The sequence below is a fragment of the Pipistrellus kuhlii genome, unplaced genomic scaffold (genome assembly GCF_014108245.1).
Source record: "Pipistrellus kuhlii isolate mPipKuh1 unplaced genomic scaffold, mPipKuh1.p scaffold_m20_p_3, whole genome shotgun sequence".
In the NCBI taxonomy this organism is placed as follows: domain Eukaryota; kingdom Metazoa; phylum Chordata; class Mammalia; order Chiroptera; family Vespertilionidae; genus Pipistrellus; species Pipistrellus kuhlii.
This window is the reverse complement of record NW_023425529.1, coordinates 134,275,790-134,301,260: the sequence shown is the minus strand read 5'-3', so window position 1 is coordinate 134,301,260 and position 25,471 is coordinate 134,275,790. Positions and strand designations below refer to the sequence as shown.

The 25,471-nt window shown below is 43.5% G+C and overlaps 1 protein-coding gene across 4 annotated transcripts; it reads left to right on the top strand.

The window, feature by feature from the left end:
• Positions 1-410: 410 nt before the first annotated feature.
• On the top strand, positions 411-24,617 carry KCTD12 (potassium channel tetramerization domain containing 12). Of its 4 annotated transcripts, XR_004990934.2 has the most exons (3): positions 411-1,616; positions 23,584-23,767; positions 24,562-24,605. XR_004990934.2 is itself a non-coding variant. In XM_036455265.2 (2 exons), exons 1-2 carry the CDS (start codon positions 640-642, stop codon positions 16,370-16,372), a joined length of 1,050 nt encoding a protein of 349 aa, XP_036311158.1. In that variant the 5' UTR covers positions 411-639; the 3' UTR covers positions 16,373-16,421. The 4 variants fall into 4 exon arrangements, 3 of the variants coding, with proteins under 3 accessions (XP_036311158.1, XP_036311162.1, XP_036311161.1); XM_036455265.2 differs by lacking the exons at positions 23,584-23,767; positions 24,562-24,605 and adding an exon at positions 16,300-16,421; XM_036455269.2 differs by lacking the exon at positions 23,584-23,767 and having other exon boundaries at positions 412-1,616; positions 24,562-24,617.
• The last annotated feature ends 854 nt before the right edge of the window (positions 24,618-25,471 follow it).

Below are 25,471 nucleotides of genomic sequence, written 5' to 3'. Positions count from 1 at the left end.
GGAGCCGGAAAGCGGACGCCCTCCTCCCAGAGCCCCCGGCGCCGGGCGGGAAGGGCGTGCGCTGACCACCCCTCCGAAGGCGGCTCCTCTCCCGAAGGGGCCGGTCCCAGCTCCGTCCGCTCACTCGGGTACAGGAGAAGAAAGTTGGGCGGGAGTGGGAAGGGGCCGGAGCGCGGGGCGGGGAGGAGTGAGAACCGGTACTCGGACCGCCTCCCTCCCCCCCACCCCCCCACGAGCTCGCGATCTGGGTGGAGCCAGCGGGCCGGGCGCGGCTTCGGCGGCGTTTAACATGCAAATCGATCCCCCTCTCCGCCTCCCCCCTCCCGCCCCGGGGAGCGAGGCCCCGCCGCTCCGCCGCCGCCCCCGCCTCCTGCGCGCCCCGCGCCCCGGGCGGGCGGCTCTACTTAAGCGGCGCGCGGGGCGCGACCCGGCACTCGCCTGGAGCGCGCGGGCGCGGCGGGCGGAGCGCACGGAGCAGCCAGGCTCACCGCGGCGCGCTCGGCTCCGGGGCTCCGGGCAGCGGGCTGCGGAAGTGGCCAGGGCGCAGGGCTGAGCCAACGTCCCGGAAAGGCGGCTGCAGCTCCCGTGCGCGGCCCCGCTACTCCCCGCACCACCCCAGCGCCCGGCCACCTCCTCGCCATGGCTCTGGCCAACAGCACCCGCGGACTACCCAACGGGGGCGGCGGGGGCGGCAGCGGCGGCTCCTCGTCCTCCTCGGCCGAGCCGCCGCTGTTCCCCGACATCCTGGAGCTGAACGTGGGGGGCCAGGTGTATGTGACCCGGCGCTGCACGGTGGTGGCGGTGCCGGACTCGCTGCTCTGGCGCATGTTCACGCAGCAGCAGCCGCAGGAGCTGGCCCGGGACAGCAAAGGCCGCTTCTTCCTGGACCGGGACGGCTTCCTCTTCCGCTACATCCTGGATTACCTGCGGGACCTGCAGCTCGTGCTGCCCGACTACTTCCCCGAGCGCAGCCGGCTGCAGCGCGAGGCCGAGTACTTCGAGCTGCCCGAGCTCGTGCGCCGCCTCGGGGCGCCCCAGCAGCCCGGCCCGGGGCCCCCGCCGCCGCAGCCGAGGCGCGGGGTGCCCAAGGAGGGCTCGCTGGGCGACGAGCTGCTGTCGCTGGGCTACGCGGAGCACGAGCAGCAGCAGCAGCAGCAGCAGCCGGAGGGCGCCTCGGCCGGGGTGCCGTCGCCCACGCTGGAGCCGGCGAGCCGCAGCCCGTCCGGGGGCGCGGCGGGCCCGCTGCTCACGCCGTCCCAGTCGCTGGACGGCAGCCGGCGCTCGGGCTACATCACCATCGGCTACCGCGGCTCCTACACCATCGGGCGCGACGCGCAGGCGGACGCCAAGTTCCGGCGGGTGGCGCGCATCACCGTGTGCGGCAAGACCTCGCTGGCCAAGGAGGTGTTCGGGGACACCCTCAACGAGAGCAGGGACCCCGACCGGCCCCCCGAGCGCTACACGTCGCGCTATTACCTCAAGTTCAACTTCCTGGAGCAGGCGTTCGACAAGCTGTCCGAGTCCGGCTTCCACATGGTGGCGTGCAGCTCCACGGGCACCTGCGCCTTCGCCAGCGCGGACCAGAGCGAGGACAAGATCTGGACCAGCTACACCGAGTACGTCTTCTGCAGGGAGTGAGCTCCCCAGAGCCCCCTCCCGACTCCAGCGCACCCATTCCCCCCACCCCCCTCCTTCCTGCCCCCAGAGGATGATAGACTCCCCTTCCACCCACGCCCTCCTATTCCCTGGTCCCCACCTCCAGTAGCTGGGCTAGTCCTCCTCAAACCCCCCCCTCCCCCCACTTGAGAACCTGGAGCCGCAAATCCTTTCGGCCTTTTCGTCTTCTTTGGACCCCACTTAGCCGAGAGAGCCCAGATATACACTCCCTCCCCCTCCATTGCTTCCTCTGCCCCCGCCTCAAGCCACCCCTCCCCCAGTTTGTCCTTCAGTCTGGATCTAGTGGGGGCAGTGGGGTCCGAAGTGACCAAGTTCCTGGGGATGATGGCATGCTCAGAACTTGATCGGACCCTGTCCAGTGTCAAGCCCTTATGACTCATTTCCAGGTTTCAGAAATGAAAATGGATAACACTGCGAATAGTGTTTTTTCCGCCCCTCTTCAAAAGGTAGAGTTTCAGAAGGCTGGATGAAAGACTGGACCTGGAATTAGGACCCCAGGAAGGCAGTTCAGTGACTATAAATATTGAATCAAGTGTGGAAAAGTTACAGGTAGATGTAGGAGAAGCATCTAGTGCTGGCACAATGAAGGATCATGTCTTCTCAATGCAGAAAAAAGGCCTTCGCCTGTGGCTTAAACTTGTTACTTGGGGAAAGAAGTGACTTCCAGCCCGAGGAGGCACCCTTCTTTCCTCCGCTCACTCACTGCCTGAAGCCCGTGGTCGGACTGGTTGACATGGCAGCAGTTCTTGGCCAGAGGGGGAGAGAGTCCTGCAGCTGACAGGGCCCGGACAGCCCAAGTCACCAAGTTCTTCGGGGGGGAGTCGCTGGGCTGTGACTCAGTGGAGCTGGGGAGTAGTGCACGTCCTGGGGAGTAGCAGAGTCCTAGTATTCTTGCAGTGAATGGCGGTAGCTCTTAAGACGTGGGGGGTGGGGTGGGGAGGGAGGAAGGTAAGAAGGAGGGATGGGAAGGGAGGAATAGACATGCTCATTTATTATTTGGAAGTTTGTACCATCCGTTTGAGTACATGCACATTGAAAAAAAAGTACACAAAAAACAAAGCATTTGATACAGATGAATCTCTACTCTTCACCGGCAGTTTTATTGAACTGTTTTGAGTCCTAAACTTAGAAGTTGCTAATACTGATGTAACCTAACCAAAGAGTTATCCAGTAGGGTTTACGTTACTGAACTTTATTTTCTGGTTGATAACACATCCTGAGGTGTGTTTTTTTTATTTTTTATTATTTTTTATCTGTTTACTTGAGCAAACAAAATATGTTTGATTTTTGGTTACTTAGACTTAACATCTCTTATTTAAAAAAATAACAAAAACCACCCTTATTTTCTCCCAGCCTAGTCAATGTTGACTTCTGGGCAGACCTGAAAATTAGAAAATGCCACTTCTTTTATGTGGATTATTTGAAGCGAAGGTGGAGTGTTTGTGAGTGACAGAGCTGCAGAGAAGTAGAAGCACCAAGGGCTGCCCATCTGTAGATAAGCTGTCAAAGGGAATGTTTTAAAATGAAGACAAAGCAGTTAGAAGTGAGCTGAGCAATAAAAGGGTGTTCTGGGTAAACGCAACAGAAAACAGGAGACCTGGTTGCCTTATACCTTTTCTCCAACGTGGAATAATGTCCCACTGCATACCTTGTCTATACCACAAGTGAAAGGAAATAAATCCTTATCTTTCATGCTGTGAGGCTCCTTTGAATATTCTGTGATGACTGAGAAGCCTTTCTTTTTTTTCATTTATTTCAGCATTTTTCTCTGGAGTATGTTTTTTAAGATTTTGTAAGGGTCTCTTTTCACTGTTTAAATTAGCGCTATTTTTCCTTTTTTAAAAAAATGAATCTTGTACTGTATCTTACTAGGTCCATAACAGATGTTAAGAATTGGAACTGTTTTATTCTTAGATTCATGTGATCCAATCTGTATATACCCTATATAAACATTTTACACAAATCATTTAGTTTTTTAATTCATTCACTAATGCTGTACTATTTCCTATATTTGCCCCCCAGAAACTTGCATCAGATGGTGTTTATACTAAGCAACATGTTTTTGATGAGTTTCTTATATCCTTATCAAAGGAGAAATTGGGTTAGGAAAAAATACATAATTATAAAACTGAGTTTGCTCCACATTGTTTAGCTTGGATATTAGTTGTATACTAATATGTTGATTAGCTGTAAAAATACAAGGTACCTGTATTTTTAATCCTTTGATTCTTTTTTTTTTTTTTGAGAAAGTTCTGAGGTCTTTCATTGTGGTTGCATTTTTAGAAAGGTAAATTAGCTTTATACACAGAGACAGTAATCCTGAGGGAAGTGGGAGTAGACATCCAGGAAGCCGTGTTTGCTTCACTGTTGAGTGTGACCTCAGACTAGGTAATGCATCAGAATTTATGTCCGTTTCAAGCCTGAAATGATTTAGGAATGCCGCTCACTGGCCAAATATGAGTGTCACAGAAACTTCTCCACCCATATGGTATTCTGTTAGATTACTCAACAAAAATCACATAATTGAGAACATCTTAGAGGGCCAGATAAAACCACCGACATATGGCAAGACTCTCTGAGGTTCTGATTTTTTCTTATTAAATCTGCACAACTCCTGGAATGATGGGAAACAGCTCAAGTTTTGTTTCTGCCACGTTAGTCATGTTTTATCTTGTAAAATTTTGAGTTGAACTATTCCATCCTAATTTTACTGTGCCCCCACCTTTGCTGCCCTGCAGTGCTTCCCCCCCCCCCCCCCCCCCCTTTCATTATCTGAAAGACTGGGCATGGGATGGTTAGAAACAGTAAAAGTGACCTCTTTTTCTAAGGGTGACTGTCCCCTCTAAAGTTGGAAGTGGATACCACAGAGCATTCTACTTTTAGCCCAAAGTGGAGGCTGGGTAAAGAAACTCATTTTACACGTGTTTCGGTAGAGGGTGTAACAGGTAAGATGACTTGACAGGGGCACTTTTGGGGCCCACGTGCTTTGGGGCAGAGAAGGACTACAAAGTGGCTGAAGGGTTTGGTGAGCTTAGGTGGAATGTTGAGATTTGAATAAACCCTGTGAAGACACCACTCAAATAACTCGGGAGAAGGTCATACATTATTCAGGTAATTATGACTGCATTATCCTGAATCAGTGTACATGCATTTACATATATAATGGCTTTAATTACCATTTGATTCATAAATATAGCTGAGTGACATTAGATTTTAATAACAAATTAAGATTTTTTTTAATAACAAAAAGAATACATGTTGACATGGTGGTTAAAAAAACAGGTACCATGTTTAATGCTTTTGCGCCTACTGTTTAACAAGTCTGTTTTTTAATACATGTAGAATATGAACCAATTCACTCTAGTTTTTCAAATTATATGTTGTGAAAAGTATTCCTTGAAGATGTGAGACTTAACATTTTCCCCCCCTCTTCAGTACTGTTTTTGTTCTTGTGTTTCGTATTTGGCTTTTTGTATTGATCACAAAGTGATAATTTACAATACAAGCCAAAATTGTCTTCTCTTTCAATCCAGAACCATATATATGGGGCCTATTGCTTCTCTGAGGAAATGCATAATCCGTGCATTCTCAGACAAAATGGCAACTGGCCATGCTCATTAGATATTCCAATTTTTATTGGGATTTTCTATGGAATGTTATTACTGTATTGAAGCCATGTGAGGTGAAGCTTTGATAACTTCTTACTTTTTAAATTACGGTAAATTCTAACCTAATATTCAAACACTTTTGTATTCCACATGAAAAATGCTAAATTATACTACAGGCATTTAGACAGTGTTGGCTGGAGGGGTTGAATTCCTTAAGAATTTCTTTTACAGTTTAAACCATAAATACTTTTCTCAGTTTAATATTTGTATTATAAGCCTACCAAAGTAAACCCTTTGGAATTGTCTCTCTTTTTCTTCTTACTGTAAGTCATTTACAAACTGATTTAGTTTTCTTAGATGACCTAATCTGTCTCTTGAGAAATAAATAAAATACTCTGTGTTTCTAGTGGCTATACTACCTGAAATAGGGTTTTCTAGAACCAGAAGCAAGTTATGTTGAAATTTACTTTGTCACAAGTTTGGGTAATAAAAATCTAAGAGTATTAAAGTTTGAAGATTGAAATTTTCTACTGGGACCCTTGAAACTTGGAAGAAATTCAACCAGAATATCTACATTACAGTATAATCTTGTGTGGTAGGAAGATGGACTCTAGTTGACTAAGAATTCTTGTTACCTTATACATTTTGTGATTCCCCCCCCCAAGCAAAGTTTTTAATTTTCCATGTATTTTGATGTGTGTAAACATTAATTGTAGTGTAAACTATTATACAACTGTCTTTGTGACTTTATAGGCAGGCAGATTTTGCTATTACTATTACATACAAATGATGACAACTCATTTATGATCATACAAACAGCATTAGTGACGTTTAATGATAGAAGGTTAAAGCATTCATTATGGATGTTAATTTTGAAAATGTAAGCTATATAGTATTTCCAGGCATCTGAGAAACTATCTACTAAACAATCTAAGATTCCCACAGAGCTGTCTGGATTATTAAATTGTTGAAAATGTTGTCTTATATATCATAGAGCCATTTTCTCAAAGTAGAAGGGGAAAGGGAAAAATTAATTATACGATTACTAGGCTTTTCTAATGAAACAAAGCCAAGAAAAGTATCCCTCTATATTTTTAGAAAGGTACTAATGAAGTCTTTGTAGACATACCCAAAGTTTAAGAGAATTTCTTCAACTATCTAAACTCTCTAGAGATTTTTGTTCTCCCTGTTCACAACCAGTTGTATAACAGAAATACTCAATACTGTTTTCCTCCCAGTGTGTGAGTAAAGAATCATTGATTATGTGACTTGTTATATATTCTATTAAACACTAAAGAATAAAACATTCACTCCTTTAATTATTTCTCTTGGCTCCTGGGTATGGATTGGCTTACACACTAGTCTGATTTCATCTAAAGTTTTCTCTGAATACTGGAAATGCTTCCCAAATTGTTGTGGGGCCACAATTAACATTATGCCATCAGAAGAACTCTTCACTGGGTAATTGGCCAGCTGGGCCGGTAGTCAACAAGCTGTTTCCTCAGAGTTTATGGTCAAGAACCGCCTGTTGTCAAGGTGGTTTGGTACTCAATATGGAGGGAATGTTTTTCACAAACATTTTCCCTCAATCTTTGCAACGTATGCAAATTATTTTGGACGTGGGGAATATAGGTAGAGATGACCTCTTAAACGTTTGTAGGGAAAAGGAAATGGAAACTGTGAGAGAGGTCTTAATAAAAAGTACAGTTCATGAAGGTAAAAGTCTAAAGAATGTAGGTAGGTTCTGCATTTTGGATATAGGGGCGCATTCTTGAAGCATCTCCAGTTGTTGATGTCCCTCCTGCTAGAAAGCACAGCGCCTCTCAGACCGAGAAATCACTGAAGCTGGAACCAGGCCACCGCAGCCTGGGCCTGCTGGGTCCCAGCCCAGGAAGCTGTGAGCCCGGCAGGGAGAGTGAGCCAGGCTTCGCCTTTCCTGTTTGCTTTTGCCTGTACTTCCTCTAGATAACTTCTGTTTTAAAGTGTGCTTGTATATGAGTATAAATAAACACACATACACAACTTAATTCGTGAAAAATTTAAGCACTACAAGACCAACAAGTAAATCGTCCTCCTTCAATAATCCTTTGTTTTTTCCCAGGGGTATCCAGCCAGTGGTATATCTTTATAGAAATTATATATATGCAAATATGGACTTCTTGCTTTTTTTTTCTATTCCATAGAAATTACTCCTATTCTGTGCCTCTTTTTTCTTTAACCACATATCCTAGAGCTCTTGGAGTACATGTGATGGGGTTCAGGGCAGTCTATTTCAGAACATATACTTTGGCCTGGGGATTATTTTGAGTTGAAGACAATTGGGACCCAACAGACTCTAGAAGAGTTTCTTACCTCTCCCTTAATTGCCTGAAATAATTTAGACAAGGGGTTTATAGGAAGAAAGGAATTAGCAGAGAGAGCTTTTTCCTCTTATTAATGTCTTATGTCAATTTAATTATTAGATCAGCCAAAGAACATAGGAGGGCAGAGAGGACAAGTTTTCCTGTCATTCACATTCATGGACACACATAGCAATGATGTACCTCGTTTTATTTGATGGCTGCATGATATTCCTCATGACATGCCATTTTAGATGTGCTGTGATTTGTCTTACCAGTCCTTTCTTGGTAGGTATTCACATTTCCAGGAATTTTGGTTCTAATCCAAAGAGTGCTATATTGAATATCTTTTTATATATATGTTAATATATCTCAGGCTTTCTTTTTGGATGAAGTTGTTCTAAGAGAGAAGTCACCTGCAGGTACTTTTTTCTGAGGCTTGGAAACTAGGATTCACCTGCAGTTTTCAAGGAGATGGGGATGATGGTGGTATGAAATAACTCTAGAATCATTTAAATATACAAGTTTGAAGTTTTATATAGATTTAATATTGAGGACAAGTCCCCTTCTTTTTTTTCTTTCTACTTCTGAAATTCCTCCTCTTCCATTTCTATTCTAGTTTTTAAAAAATTAATTATGGCCAACACTTGTTTTTAAGGGATATAGTACAGATAGTCCTCGGGTTACGTTGGACTTGACATACGTTGTTTTGTGGTTATGTCCCATCACCTATCTATCTATCTATCTATCTATCTATCTATATAAAGCCAGTAGCCAGACCACCAGATAGACTGGAATGACTGGTTGCTATGATGCCCACTGCGACCAGCGAACTAGCCTTATCAGGGGGTGGGACTGGTCAGCCAATCTCCCGCAGCCATTCCCCCCAACTGGGCCTGTCCCCAATGGGCTTCCACCACCCGGATTGGCCCACAGCCCCTCCCCCCAGATGGCCCCGCCTCTGATCATACCCCCTACCCCAAAGGGGGCGGGGCCAGCTGGCCAACCTCCTCAGGCCCTTCTCCCACCTGGCTCCACCTTAGATTGTCTCTGCAGCCCCTCCCCCAGGCCACTGGCCGCCTACCGGCCCCCTCCAATCCCATTCAGGGATGGAGCCAGCTGGCTTACTGCCCACAGCCCCTCCCCACAGCTGACTCCACCCCTTATTGGCTCCCACCACCCTAATCTGCCTGTGGCCCCTCCCTCAGTCAGCTCCATTCCCGATTGGACCCTCCCACCAATCAGGGGTGGGGCTGGCTGTTCAACCTCCCACAGCCCCTCCCCTGGCCGCTGTCCTCCAATAGCCCCCCCACCCCATTTTGGGGGGGGGGCGCTAGCCAATGGCCCTTGGCTTCAACCCCCAGCTAGTCTGGCCCTGATCAGCCCGATTGGGGTGGGCTGGCCAGCCAACCTCCCACTGTCTCCTCCCCCAACAGGCCCAGCCCTGATCCTCTCTGATTGGGGCTAGGCCTGCCAGACCCTGCCCATGCACGAATTCATGCATTGGGCCTCTAGTTTATTAATTAAAAAAATAAAAAAGCTCTGTCATGTTGACGTATTTACATATGTGCGTTATGTTTTTTTGTTTTTGCTATATATATATATATATATATATATTATTTTTTAAAATATATTTCATTGATTTTGTACAGATAAGAAGGGAGAGAGATAGAGTTAGAAACATCCATGAGAGAGAGTCATCGATCAGCTGCCTCTTGCACACCCCCTACTGGGGATATCCCCGAAACCAAGGTACATGCCCTTGACCGGAATCGAACCCGGGACCCGTCAGTCCCCAAGCCAACGCTCTATCCATTGAGCCAAACTGGTTTCGGCGCTTTATATATTTTTTATTATTTATTATTTACCACAAGTAAAGGTCAGGAATTGTTATCTTTTAAATTTTTTTTACTGTTTCACTTCATTACTGCTTTGTATGTGCTCATGGGAGTGATGTAGTTGCTTATGTAGGTGGGTTCCGAAAATTGCATTAGGTCACACCATAGGAATGGATCTCCGATGTAACCCGAGGACCTGCTGTATATAAAGAGGAGACATAATGTATCCCATACTTCTTTATGAGGCACCTCTTAAAGAATTAGAAAGAGATGGGAATCTTTAGGATGAATATGGAACATCGTTCTGGAATATCAGGCTAATTGAGATTTGTACATATGAATTAGGGAATTATATCATTCACTTTTTAATGACTGGATATGTTCCGGGAAATGCATTACTAGGTGGGTGGTTTTATCATTGTGCGAACATCATAGAGTGCACTTACACAAACATATATGGTATAGACTACTACACACCTAGGCTACATGGTATAGACTATTGCTCCTGGGCTAGAAAATCTATATAGCATGTCACAATGCTGAATACTTTGGCAATTATAACACAATGGTATTTGTACGCCTAAAAATGTAGAAAAGGGCTTCTGGTCAAGATAGTGGTGTAGGTAAATGCAGTACTCTCCTTTCACAACCACATCAAAATTATAACTAATCTACAGAACAGCCATCATTCAGAATTGCCCGAAATCTAGTTGAACTGGAATCCCTAAGGATATAAAGAAGAAGCCACATCGAGACTGGTAGGAGGGGCAGAGAGGCATAACAGGCTGGTCCCATACCTCATGTGGCAGATAAAAATTGGGAGGAATATCTTGGTTGCAGAGGTCTTCCCTGAGGAGGAAGGGTTCCCAACCCTACAACAGGTACCCCAGCCCAGGGTTCCAGTTCCAGGAAGAGAAGTCACCATAACTTTTGGCTGTAAAAACCAGTGGGGAGTGAGACAAAGGGCTGCTGGAGTCCCATGCAGTTCCTCTTAAAGGGCCCACGCATGGACTTACTCAGACATACACCCTCTGAGTTCCAGTGCTAAAAAGCAGCTCTAAAGGCTTCAGTAACATACAGAGAATAATTGAATTGTCTGGGATAAAAGTAAGAGCTGGAGGGGCAGCTTTCTCCCAGATGGAAGTGTTAGAAGAGGCCATTGTTTTTTTCTGAGTCCTTCCTCCACAGAGCTGGCAGTTAGGTGCCAAATCTGAGTCTCCATAAACATGGTTCACCCTGTTCATCCTGTCCTGGTGATTTCCTGAGACCTGCCTCAGCAACTTGTGGGCCCACGCAATCTATTACCAGTAGTATTTCCATATGAATAGACTGTCTTGGTTCATGCTTCAGAATTTCCTAAAATTTCTCAAAAAAAGTAGCATCTTTCCCTGTACCTCTCACCAAATGACCAAAAGCCCAGCACTAGTAGCAGTCAGCCTTAGCAGCATGGCCTCTCCTGGACACCTCTAAGCCCAGCACAAGTAACAGCAGATAGCTTTATAGATCATTCCAGATAATCCTGGGCAGAACACAGGCAGTGGCTGACCTTGGCTTGCGCCTCTTAGCCAGCCCAGAGCTAGCACACCTGGTGGATAGCTTCAGACCGCATCAAAGCACCACCCAGCCACTTCCACAAGCGATAGACTAAAGGGCTGGGCTCAGTGGGCAGCAGAATCTCTCTGAATTAAGTCCTGCTCTGTGGAGTGGGTTTCTATAAAGCTGATTCTCCCCTGTGGTTGCAGCCAGTCTTGTAGCCAATGGACCTTGGAGTACATCAATGCTGACAGTTATCAATGCCCGACTACCACAGAAGGGTGTACCAGTACACAGACCATGTAGAGGGAGGTGCACTTGGAGATTCCAGCTTGGGTGAACAGGGAGGTTGTGCCCCTGGATTCTATACCTACTACATAAGTCTGAGAGACATAGAATCTCTACTTCATACATAGAAACAAATACAGGAAAGCTGCCAAAATGAGGAGACAAAGAAACATGTCTCAAGTGAAAGAACAGGATAAAACTCCAGTAAAATAATGAAACAAGATAGAGACAAGCAATCAACTAGATGCAGAATTCAAAACACTGGTTATAAGGATGCTCGGTGAACTCAAGGGAAGAGTAGATGAACTCAGAGAAAACTTAAACAGCATAAAGAAAGGACATGGATACCATAGAAAAAGCCAGTCAGAAATGAAGGACACAATAGCTAACATGAAGAATAATTTACAGGGATCAACAGTTGAGTAGGTGAAGTAAAAAATAAAAATAGTTATCTATTATAATAAAAGCGTAATATGCTGATTAGACTGGATGTCCTTCTGGATGTCCTTTGGGACGACCTTCTGGATGAAGGGCTGCGAGGGAAGCCCGGGTCCTGGGTGCCAGAGGGAAGCTGGTGCTGGCAGCTAGGAGAAGGAAGGTCTATTCTTGCATGAATTTTGTGCATCGGGCCTCTAGTTTGGAATATAAGGAAGCAAAACATACTCAATCAAAACAGCAAAAAGAAAAAAGAACTCTGCCTCCCCTCTCCCCCCCACTTCTCCACCCCCCTCCGCCCCAAAATGAGGAAAGTATAAGGAGCTACGGGACAACTTCAAGTGTATCCAATATTTGCATCATGGGGGGGGAAGGAGAAAAAGAGCAATAAATTGAAACCTATTTTAAAAAAATAATGACAGAAAACCTCCCTAACCTGTCATGCAGTTTTACATGAGATTTATTTGCAATAATATAGGGAGCACCTTGTTTCAATGAGGAACTCTTTTCTCCTGTTAATCTCTAGATCTCATCAAGAGATTTGGAGTCTTTAGTGAGACCTAGTCAATTGTAAGTACTTTATTAGCTCACTGGTTCCAACGCATCAAGAATCCTGAAATAGCAATGCAGCCTTTTAGCTTCCAACAGTCATTAAGTGAGCCCCTAATATATTTGAGACATAGCCCTCTCCTTCTGGGTATGTTTTCCTTTCCTTAAACAACAGAGAGCAAAATTATGAACTGCAGGTTAAAGGGCCTTTATTTCTGGAACAACCAGTTATCACAGAAAACAATATGGTTGGGCCTTATACATTTTACATGTTTGGAGTTTTATGACCATTGTCTTTCCTCTTGTAATTAATAAAAATATATCTAATAATTACTAAGAATGATTTTCCTCCTCCCCATTTTTCAAAGTGAAAAAGATGAAGCATAATAATGGCAAATTTTAAAATTAGTTTTTGGACTTTTCCTTTATGATAGTGACTGATAACATTTCTGAAGTTATTTATAAATTACTCCTCATTGATTCATTACTGTTCTCCATGCTAATACTTTTTGAGTGAGTGAGGAGAAGAATCCAAAGCAAGAGTAAGCTCTCATTTCCGTGTACAGAAGAAAAAGGAAGAAATATCTTTTTTGTTCAACCTTTATCTTTCTTCCTTAGAAAGCATTGAGTAAAAATCTCAGGGTAGAATGCGGAACCTGAAGGAAATGAAAGTAGAAATTTAGACTCCTGGGTGACTTGGGTTGTTTGCTTCTACTTTGGCATGGTATGGTCTTAGTCTTAGTCTTCATTCATTTTTGACATTTATTTGTGCATTCATAGGCAGGGGGAAAAGTGCCTGTTTCTTTATATTTGCCTTAAAGCTCAGCACAGTGCCTAGCAAATAATAGATCATTAATAAAAACTTGTTGAATGAATGAATGCTCATGTTAATTCATCCTTTTTTTATGTATTAGGAAGAAAAAGAACTAACTTAAAATTTGCTCTTTATTTTTTTTGTAACACTACCAAGAATCAATAATTCTTTTTTATAAATAAACTAGAGGCTTAATGCACGAAATCTGTGCAAGAGTAGGCCTTCCTTCCCCCAGCTGCTGGCACCAGCTTCCCTCTGGCACCCAGGACCCAGGCTTCCCTCCAGCTGCCTGCAGTCACCCAGGAGCTGGGCTTCCCTCTCAGCCCTGGCTTCATTCAGAAAATTGTCTAGTCTAATTAGCATATTACACTTTTATTACTATATACTAGTGGCCTTGGGGTGGGGGAGGGGTCTGCCAGCCTGGCCTGTGCCCTGTCACAGTACCTGAGCCCCATGACCCATCGCCCCAAAGAGGTAGGCCCCACCCACCCATCCGTGGCTCCTTGATGGATTACCCCAAACAGGTAGGCCGAGCAGGGGGAGGCCTGTGGACTCCCAGACTGGGCCACAGCAGAGCCTGTGGACCCCTGGCACAGGCGTGCAGACAGGCCTCTCTGCTGTGACCCCACCCTTGTCCCCGGATGCTGCAAGTCCCCGCCCACCTGTGCCTGCTGCGCACACAGCCTGCTGATCAGTTGTTACCGTGACAGCATCCCGACCAATTTGCATATGACCCTATTATTAGTATTTCTCGGAAAAATTATGACTGTAGTTTCATAAATAAATACATAAAAACGACTATCCTTTTTTTTTCCTTTTTTCTTTAAAGTCAAAGATTGAGAAGAGACAAACTGATTTTCCGTATAGTTATTAAGAGGTAGCTGCTTCAATGCTTAAAATGCTTGACAATGTTTTGATTTTGTGATGGAAGTCAAGTTCACTGACAGCCATATTATAGGCTTTTCTCTGGGGCTGTTATTTGTTATAGAGTTTTGAAAATATAAACTAGAAATTTTCAAGAGGTGCCTCTTAAGAGTTGTAGAAAAGAAATTTGATCTCTCTGAAATGCTGGAGTATACTGTTCCAAATATTCTGCTGGTGAGAGTTGTGGGTTTTTTAAATGACAGTAGCAAGGACTATTAAATTAAAAAAAATGATCTGTGCAATGATGCTCTGACTTTAGAAAATTTCTTTTCTCTTCTGCTTAGAACCATGTGTTTTCTTATGTATGTATTTATGTATGTATTTTATCTTTATTATTGAGAGTATTACAGATGTACCCCCCATTTTTTTCCCTCATTGCCCTCCACCACCTGGATCCTGCCATCCTCAGGCCTTCACCACTCAATTGTCTGTGTTCTTGAGTAATACATATATGCATCTAAGTTCTTTAGTTAATGTCTTCCCACCTCCCTCCCTCCTTCCTGTTGAGATTTCTCAGTCTATTCCATGTTTTCATGCCTCTGGTTCTATTTTATTTATTAGTTTATTTTATTCATTCATTAGATTTCTTGTTCATTTATTTTGATTTTTAGATTTAGTTGTTGATAGATATGTATTTATTGCCTTTTTTATATTGTATTGATTTTTTACAGAGAGGAAGAGAGAGGGATAGAGAGTTAGAAACATTGATGAGAGAGAATCATCGATCAGCTGCCTCTTGCACACTCCCCACTGGGATGTGCCCACAACCACGGTATGTGCCCTTGACCGGAATCGAACCTGGGACTTTTCAGTCCATAGACTGACACTCTATCCACTGAGCTAAAAATGGTTTTGGCTATTTATTGCCATTTTATTATTTATATTTCTTCCTCCTCCTTCTCTTCCTTAAGAAGATCCTTCAACATTTCATGTAATATTAGTTTAGTGGTGATGAACTCCTTTACTTTTTCTTGTCTGTGAAACTCTTTATCTGACCCTCAATTCTAAAGGACAGCTTTGCTGGGTAGAGTAATCCTTGCTATTCATCACTTTGGATATATCTTGCAACTCCCTCTGTCCTACAAAATTTCTGTTGAGAAATCAGCTGAAAGTTGTATGGGTGCTCCCTTGTAGGTAACTAACCACTTTTCTCTTGCTCTTAAGATTCTCTTTGTTTTTAACTTTTGGCATTTTAATTATTATGTATCTTAGTGTGGACCTCTTTGTGTTGGTCTTGTTTGGTACTCTCCTGAACTCGTATGTCTATTAATTTCAACAGGTATGAGAAATTTTTTGTCATTATTTCTTCAAATAGGTTTTCAATTTCTTGCTCCCTCTATTCTCCTTCTGGTGCCCCCATGAAGTGAATGTTGGTACTTTTGAAGTTGTCCCATAGGCTCCTTACACTATCTTCATAGACTTGGATTCTTTTTTCTTTTTGCTATTCTTATTGGTTCTTTTTTGTTTCCTCACATTGCAAATAGCTGATTTGATTCTTATTTTTTTTCTTCTTTTTACAGAGAGGAAGGGAGAAGGATAAAGAGTTAGAAACAGATCAGCTGCCTCCTGCACACTTCCTACTAAGGATGTGTCTGCAACCAAGATACATGCCCTTGTCTGGAATCAAACCTGAGATCCTTGAGTCTGCAGGCGGACATTCTATCCACTGAGCCAAACCGGTTAGGGCTGATGTGATTCTTGACATCTTCTACTCTACAGTTGATTACAATGGTAGAGTAGAAGATGTAAGTTATTCTTCATTTCAGTTAATGTATCTTTCATTTCTGACTGGTCCTTTTTCAAGTCTCACTAATTTCCTTGAAATTCTCACTAAGTTTCTTGAAGCTCTTATTTAGTACTTTGAGCATCCTTATAACCATTGTTTTGAACTCTGTACCTAGTAGTTTGCTTGCTTCCATTACATTTAGTTCCTTTTCTGGAGATTTCTTCTGATCTTTTATTTGTGACATATTTCTTTGTTTCTGAATTTTGACTACTTCTTTGTGTTTGTTTCAGAACTTCGTGTTTTCGAAGTATAAGTTCTCTCCAAGTTTATGTCAGAAACACAGCTGTTAGGTCAAAGTTTTGCCAACTAGATCTGAGAATGTTAGTTGTAAAATGTGTGCAAGAAATAGCAACAATACTATAGATTGAATGTTTTGTATCCAAGTACCCCAATGTGATGGAACTTGGACATGAGGCCTTAAATTATAAGGGTGGAACCCTCATTAAGTGGAATTAGTGCCCTTATAGGAGAGACTCCAGAGAGCTCTCTTATTTCTTATTCTATGTAGATATAGAGAGAGACATCCATCCATGAATCAGAAAGTGGCCCTTCATCAGATGCTGCATCTGCCAGCTCCTTGATCTTGGACTTTTCAGCTTCCAAAATTATGTGGAAAAACTGTTTATTATATAAGCCAGTCAGTCTATGGTATTTTTGTTAGAACAGGCCAAAGTGACTATAATAAAGTTTCACAACAATGAAACTTCATTATATTGTTGTTCTATTGCTCCTTTATAATGTATAGTTTCTTTCTCCCAGTGTCTTAGAAGAATTCTCAATAAAGTTTTATGTAATTTAATTCTAGAATTTAGTCAATTTGAGGAAAGTAATGGAAATCAATACTTTTGTTTTAGTTTCTGTATCTAACAGATGAAAAGCGTCTTGAGCTTGAATTTTTTGATCTTTGTCTTTAACCCAGTCTATTTTATAAACTAAGACATAACTGATAAATCTATCAATTACTGCCCAATTAAAAGGACAATATTAGTTTTCACTTAGCTACAGGACATTAATCAGAAATTGACATTAGCCAAGAAAGAGCAGAGAGAAGGGAGTCACCAACTCTAAAAAGAGTTGAAGTTAAAATTGCCACACACTATAGTGAAGAACTATGGAAAGCTTACTATTTAAGTGTGACATGGCTTTTCTATATAGGGAAGTTTTATAACTAAGGCTAGAGTACTATAAAAGGAAATTGATCTTGGAGATATGTTTCATAATTATCACCACCATTAACTTCAGTCTTTGTCTCTCAGAAAATGAGTGTCTGTAGTTCTTATACAAAAAAAAAAGAAAAAAAAAGAAAAGAAAAGAAACGTTTTTCTTAATTTTGAATTTTGGACTTTTGTGATTGTTGGATAGTATGCTATATTCCAAAGAATTTACATGGTCTTTATGAAATATACTAGAGCTTTGTGGACAAAATTTGTGCACTGGGTGGAGGGTCCTCTCCAATCTGGGACCCCTTGGGGGATGTCCGACTGCCTGCTTAGGCCCGATACCTATTGGGCATAAGCAGGCAGTCGGACATCCCTTTCACAATCTGAGACTGCCGGCTCATAACTGCTCACCTGCCTATCTGATTGCCACTAACCACTTCTGCCTTCCAGACTGATCACACCCTAACCACTCCCCTGATTGATGCCTAACGGCTCCCTTGCAGCCCAATAGTCCCAACTGCCCTCCCTTGACAGCCTGGTCACCCCCAAATGCCCTCCTCTGCATATTACCTCTTTATTAGATAGGATTTTTTTTTCTTTAACATATTGGACACTGTACCTGCTATGGTCTTGACAAATCAGTAAAAATGTAAACCCAAACTAAAAGTGTCATATAATAAACTCCTTAAACAGGAATTTCATGAGACCTAGGAAAGGTGATAGCATGTGGTTGTTTCTTCCTTTTTTCCTTCTCTTTCTTTTTCTTGTTGTTTCATCTTTTGACTTTCTTTTCTCCTTTTATTCCTTTTCTGTCTCTATCACTCTGCTGGGGGCAAGGGAAATTCCAAGGCTATAGGTGTGTGTGTGTGGGGGGGGATCACTCCATGGGGGGCAGGCCTTTTGGAGGCTGACACCTCAGGCTGCCCCAGGGAAGGGATAGCTCTTGGGGGCACAGCTGCCTCTCAGGTTTACACCCCCTGGCTGTGGATGGGAACTGATCGCTGGGGGGAAGGGAGGAAAGGAGGGGATAGGCATTTAGGGGCCTCCCAGCCCCACAGCCCAGGCCAAGGCTAGGAGCAGATCGCCTGTGGGGGTGGGGAAGTAGGAGGTGAGGGGGAGGGCGCTGACACTGGCCAGGCCTATGGCCCAGGAAACAGCTGGGACCTGATCTTGCCAGGGTGTGTGCCACCTTCCAGGTCTATGGCCCAGATCAAGGCTGAGAGTGCATCTCAAGGAGGGTGGGGGAAGTTGCGTGCAGTCTCCTATGGCCCAGGTTACCACTGAGAGCTAATCATGCCAGGGGTGCCTGCACAGGTGCGGCGGCCTCCCAAGCCACTTCCCCGGCAGCACCTGGGAGCTGATCAAGCAGGGGGTGCAAAGGGGCCTCCCAGGCCAACAGCCGGGGCCTCATGCTGCCTGCTCTCAGCAGCAGCCCTCCGTGGGCCTGAGAAACTGGGCAGTGCCATCTTGTGTCTATGGGCACTGCCATTTTTGTTGGGGAGTGATGGTTAATTTGCATATTACTCTTTTATTAGATAGGATACAGCTAAAATAAATGTTATTAATAAAACCAGAACTAAGAGAAGCTAAAATAAAGTTTATTAATAAAGCCAGGACTAAGCGAAGTTAAAATAAACTTTACTAATAAAGCTTTAAGAAACATCTATCTTCCTTTGTAGTTAATACTTTGCATCTACCAAACCAAAGACAGTCTATTGTAAAAGCTAAAGGCTTAAAAATAGCAACTGGATGAGCATACTTTTGTCTGAATATAATTTAATCAATGTCCATCATATCTTTTAAAGCAAGAGACAAGCTGGGGGAAGTATATTTGTTAAAAGTAAAGATTTAATTTTGCAGGTACAAATACATACTTGTCTCATCAATAACCTGTATTTTATGTACTATTCAAGGAAACCAGAAGCTGTTTGCATATGCTAAGTTCCCTTGGGCTGTTGCCTGAGCTGTTGAGGAAAAGTTAGTTATGCATTTAATACAGTAGTGGGAATGTATGAAGCATAACTATGAAAAGATAAAAATTCTCTTTCTATATATGAAAGTTGAATTCATAAACCTGTATAGATGCTATCCTTCAATCATTGTGGTAGACTTTTCATTTATTTCAATAACAACCACATGAAATTAACTTAGAACATTAAATAGCACATTATTAGTAGACAGTAGGGAGGTAATATCTACTAAAAATTGTTGAAGTTGGAAAAGATGAAAAAATTCTGGAGATGAATGTTGGTGATGGCTACACAACAATATGAATGTACTTGATGTTGCAGTATAGGACAGTTAAAATGTATATTTTATCACAATAAAAGTACTATGAGATTAGCCTGGCTGGTGTGGCTCAGTGGCTGAGTGTCAACCCAGTAACTAGAAGGTAACGAATGGGTTCGATTCCCATTCATGTGCCCAATCAGGGCACATGTCCAGATTTCAGGCTTGATTCCCAGGGTGGGGTGTGCAGGAGGCAGCCTATCAATGATTCTCTCTCATCATTATTTCTCCCGCTCTCTCCCTCTCCCTTCCTAAAAAAAAATTATATGAATTTAATGAAGATAACATGAGAAATATAGAAAATTATAAAGAGAATAAAAATTCTTATGTAAACCTACCAAAAGTGTCATTGAAATCACCTCTAATTATAATGAATAGCTAAGGAAAGTCACCCCCTCTAATTGTGTGATGCCAGTGATGTAAATGCTCAAACACATTTAGCAATTCTTCACTTGGATGAGTTATGAATCATGCAGTAAAGTCAGTCTAATAACTCTTGGTGATCTTTTAATTTCTTAAAATTTGAGAATATGTGTTTGTGTCATTATGTGATTAAATTTGTATTATGTGAATTTTCTATTTTTGATGCTTCATCTCTCTCCATTAGCTCAAATAATTAAGAGTTGCGTCTCAAATGAAATTGAAATGAAATTCCACCCAATTTGGAATTTCAAAAGGCTTTGCAAGATCATTATAATTCCCATTACATAACTGAGAGGAAGAAATGAATACTTGTTCAGGGAGGGTAAGTATGCTTAGAGTCAGGAACCAACTTAGCATTTCTAAAGTTAAGAAAGGCTCTGTTAGATGCGTTAGATCATGTGATATAAGGAATTCCTTTAAAAGGACAGAAACTGAAACAAGCCATAAAGGTTATGCTGAGAGGCAAATGAATCAGTCTGTAGTGAGTTCCTTCTGGGCCAACAGTTCTTTTGAGTCCCCATTTCAATGTCAAACAGTTCCTTATGTGTACATGTCAGCCATGGTATTTCAGATCTGGTTGGTTGACAAATTGTGTTGATACAGTAGGGGAGGGTGGGGGCAAAGGGGGGATATCAACCAAAGGACTTGTGTGCATGCATATAAGCCTAACCAGAGGTCATGGACAACAGGGGGCGGGCATACATGGGGAGGGGTTTGGGATAGGAATGGGGGGATGAGGACAATTATGTGACACCATAATCAATAAAGAAATTTTTTTTTTTTTAAAAGGAAGATTCTGGCCTATGTGCTCTCTATTAGCACTCTCATTGTTATTATATGTAAATTAACTTAGTGCTTACAGGGCTTATCAGATGAGGCCAGTATTTATGGGACAAAGGTATGTAATGGAGAAATCATACTCTATCATCTGCAATGGAAAGATTAAGAATGATGAATAGACACGAAAAATTGTGTTAGCTGCTTTGGAGCTGGTATCATTTGGTAAGTTGAATCAAAGCGGAAGGTTGCTAACTCAGGAGGAAGAAGATGCCTCAGAGTAACACAGATTGTAAACTTGGGTGAAATTGAAACTGAAAGAATGTATATATCAGATGTCAGAGGGGCCAACTCCACTGAAACAGTTCAGGAGATTAGACAAATAGATGGAACAGTGGTTTTCAATGGAGTGGGGGGATGGAAATTCTTCCCCCTTCCCAGGGATAGTATGGCAATGTCTAGAGACAAGCTGGGGGAAGGGAGACTACTGGTATCTGGCGAGCACAGGTCAGGGACACTGCTAAACATCTTACTAATGTACAGCTATAGCCTCCCACAACAAAGAATTATTTGGTCTTACATGGTGATAGTTCTGAAGTTGAGAAGCCATGTGATAGGAAGAAGGATGGCTAGGAGGGCAAGGGCAGAGTTACGTTAAGGCGTTTGGTCCAAATGTGAATACGCTTTTATGTCACAGAACTATGTTGAATGTTATTGAGTTCCAAGAGGAGAAGATTAAGTGACATTTGTGCAGATTTGAGATGGATTAAAGTGAAATAGGGAAATGGTGGGTGTGTAGATAGACTCTTGCTAAGGTACTTCTGTCATCTTGCTGGCTGTTCTACTGGCGGGTTTAGGCCTCTTCTCAAGGCTACAAAGTTTCAATTATAGAAGGTACATGAACCCCAACAGAAATGGTGGCAGCTGGAGTGAGCAGGGGACTTGGCTCCGCTCCAGGCTACAAAGTTTCAATTGTAGAAGGTAAATAAATTCCAGATACCAGGGCCTCTGCTTGGGTTGTCCGGGGGGCGTGGCTGGCCTGTAAACCACAACAGGCTCCTCACCCAGGCTGCCCCACGCCCCAAGGGAACCCCCACCCTGATCCGAGACACCTTTCAGGGCAAACCAGGTGGCCCCACCCATGCACCAGGCCTTTATCCTATATAATAAAAGATTAATATGCAAATTGACCATCACTCCAACACACAAGTTGACTGCCCCCATGTGGTCAAAGATCCTGCCCCCTTGCAGACACAAAATGGCCATCACAAGATGGCCAGCAGGGGAAGGCAGTTGGGAGGCACCAGGCCTGTATGGGAGGGCAGTTGGAGGCGATCAACCCTGCAGGGGAGGGCAGTTAGGGCTGACCAGGCCGAAAGAGGAGGGAAGTTGGGGGCCAAAAGACTGGCAGGGGTACAGTTAGGCACCAATCAGTCTGTCAGGGAAATAGGGGGTGATCAGGCTGGCATGCAGAAGCAGTTAGGGCAATCAGGAAGGCAGGCAGGAGAGCAGTTGGGAGCCAGCAGTCCTGGATTGTGAGAGGGATGTCCAAAGTCCGACTGCCCATTTAGACCCAATCCCTTGAGGGGTCCCAGATTGGAGAAGGTGCAGGCTGGGCTGAGGGACACTTCCCTAACCCATGCACAAATTTTGTGCACCGGCCTCTAGTCTATAATAATAAAAGTGTAATATGCTCATTAGACCATACAGCCATCCAGAAGGCCTTCTAGACAAAGCCAGGGCTCACAGCCGGCTACAAGGGCTGAGGCAGCAGCTGCAGCTATGAGGGCCGAGCCTCTGGCATGAATTTCTTGCATTGGGCCTCTAGAGAATACATGAAACAGTAACATAGTCATTTATTATCATTATCCCGGATCATGTACTGCGTGTAACTGTATGTGCCATACTCTTTTAAAAAATATATATTTTATTGATTTTTTTTACAGAGAGGAAAGGAGAGGGATAGAGAGCTAGAAACATCAGTGAGAGAGAAACATCGACCAGCTGCCTCCTGCACACCCCTATTGGGGATGTGCCCACAACCAAGGTACATGCCCCTCACCGGAATTGAATCTGGGACCTTTCAGTCTGCAGACTGACGCTCTATTCACAGAGCCAAACCGGTTTCTGCTGTATGTGCTATACTCTTATACAAGTGGTAGTGCAGTAGGCTTGTGTGCATCTGCATCAGCACAGACACGTGAGTAATGCATTGCTTTACGCTGCAACTCATGCTGGCTGTGACGTCACTAGGCCAATGGTCAGCAAACTGTGTCTCATGAGGTACATGTGGCTCCCGAGCTGCTGTTTGCTGCTGTGTTGATTAACGAGTTTGCTGACCACTGCCCTAGGCGATAGGACTTTTTCAGCTTCATTTAAATGTTATAGGACCACCGTAGTATGTGGTATATAAAGTCCATCATGAACCAAAACATTGTTAGGTGGTGCATGATTGCGTAAGAATGAGAAAGACAGTATGAGAGGAGACATGAAAAGCCATCAAATGAGAAGTATCTTGGAGAAAGTGCCTACTTTTCTCTACAAGTAGCTGGTAAAGGCAGCTGGTCTTCCCACCTGGGTGAACTGGCCTGCAGGGTGGCTCTCACAGCCTTTTCAGAGGGGTATCCTTTATCTGCCTCTCCCAGTTTGGAAACCTTCCTGAGAAAACATTCCTTTCTAGTAGAAAGAAAGCAAGAGTGAAAGCGTTCTTTGTCTGCAGATCCCAGGGACAGCTTTGAAGAGACTGAGTAAATGACTGGTAGTGAGAATCTGTTCCATTTTCATTTGTCTCTGGCAGAGCCTGGTGGCAATTTAATATTCTTTATTATTCTTTTACATGCAACTTCCTTCCTAGCTTATGATTCCTGTCAGAACTGTGTATTAGTAGCCATTAGTCATTTTTCTTGGGTTGCCCTATAATGCTTCAAAGGAGAGCTGGTGTACTTCAGTAATTTTGCTTGCAATTTGATTTGCGTTCTCTGGAATCCCAATTTAGTTTCATCAGCACATTTCAACATACAACAGCTGGGCCCCTGGATGTACTCATTTACATACATTAGCCGCTGAGAGCCAAGCTCCAGCGACCCAGAAGATAGCCTGATATTTTCTGGGAGCTTCACCTAATTTTTTTTTTTTAATTTTAGAAATAAATGCTGCCTCTCTATTTGTAATTGTGTCCATGACAATGTCCTGTGAGTGATTAAAACAAAACAAAACAAAACAACACCCCAAAACTGTTGGTTTTCAGGCAACTTTTAATCTAAAATGCTTTGCTAAAAAGCCTTGAAATATAATCAAAGGGTATGTTCTGTCCTACTCCAGAGTCAGGTAAGAATATTGTCCCATCCCACTGATACCATCATAATAACCTGGCTTTTGATAACAGGAAAGGAGCAAAGGGGAGACTAGAGAATACAGGCATGCCGTTTATATAGCTTTGCCAGGACCCTGCAGTTAACAACCTCCAAGTCTGTTTCCTGCAGATTGCTGGGGGGAAAGACTAGACAAAGGCAGTTTAGACATATGCCAGGGAAGGTCTGGGTGATGTGGGAAGATGCTTACCTGTCAGTCACACCTGGGAACAAGTCAATGGCTAGAATAGGCCTGGCGACTGCCAGGATGTGAAATTTGAGATACTTATGTCCTGCACAAAGGAAGTTTCCTCTCTTACTCTTGGCTCTCTGGCATGCCTGGCTTATCGGGCTCACATGGCCTGCATTCTCCCAGATGGCCCATCGCTATGTGGATGCCATACAATGGACTAATGGACTTGAACTGGCCTGAAGCTACATCGGACTCAGCTCCCCCCTGAAAAGGAAACCCTGGACACTGGCCCTGCTTTCAGTTCTGCTCAAAGCCCCCCTGCACATTTTCTAGGACTGGGTTTCAAGACAATGAATGGGACTTTGCAAACGAAGGGATATAATCCCATGTAAATAAAAACCAGTCATTCTCCCATGCCAGTCTTAGAAAATTCCTTTTCTCATGAAATCACAAGGACCTCATTCTCACTAGTGACAGAGTAATTATGTAGGGGGCAGAAATAGAATAGTGGGGGCTAGTAATAATTATAAAAAATATTAATCGTGCTCTGTTAACCGTGATTGTTCTGTTCGGATTAGAGAAAGCACATTCTAACCTGGCTGAGAGTTGCATGCCCTAGGACAGGAATCCAGTCCATGTTTTTTTTTTTTTCTTCTTCTTTTTTTTTTTCTTCTGAGAACTGCCTGCCATCATGGAAAGATGAACAACTTTGTTGCTGAAAGTCTGGTCTCTGAGGGCCAGACATTTATTAACCACCCTCCCCCACTCCCAGTCTGCATTGCCTGTAACCTGTAACCATTATACCTTGCCTACTTCTGCATGCTTGTAATTCCTACTTTCCCATGTAATCTTTGTCTGTTCTTTCCTCTACCCAATATAAGCAGGTGGCTTACGGGAAAAGGAGAGCAGAATTTTGTGCATGATCTACTGCTCTCTTATTCCGCCGGCATTATTGACATAAATGCTCATCTATGATTCAACTCTGTCTCCGCTTAATTGGCTCAAGTTGTGACAGGGAGCCCAGACTCAGGTTGTCCGGTTTCAATTCCACCCACCCACTCCTCTGGCGACACTATTATAAATATTATCATTATTAGGTAAATGGTAGAGGAATCAGCTTCCTAATTGGCCAGGGGTTGGCGAAAGGCAGATAATCCACTAATCCGTAAACATCACTGTGACTGAGACCCTGAGCATGGCTCTGGACAGTCACGGCAGGAGAAGGACATTGTGTAAGGCTTGTGGAAAGCTTGGAATTCTCTTCACCATTTCCTTTGCTTATGTTTAAATTCTTGGACTGTGGTCTTGGTTTGTGTGGTAGGCTGAAACCAACTCCCTCAGAGATATCTCCATCCGAATTCCTGGACCCTGTAAGTATGATGAAAGTATCTTTACAGGTGTTGATTGAGTTAAGGATTTTGAGATGAGATTATTTGGGTTGTCCTCGAGGGCCCTAATAACCATTGCCAATGTCCTAATAAGAGAGAG

Coding starts and splice junctions, on each gene's coding strand:
- KCTD12 (XM_036455265.2), top strand. CDS start 640: ATGGCTCTGGCCAACAGCACCCGCGGACTACCCAACGGGGGCGGCGGG. Junction 1,617..16,299: donor ATCTGGACCAGCTACACCGA/GTACGTCTTCTG, acceptor TATTCTATGTAG/ATATAGAGAGAGACATCCAT.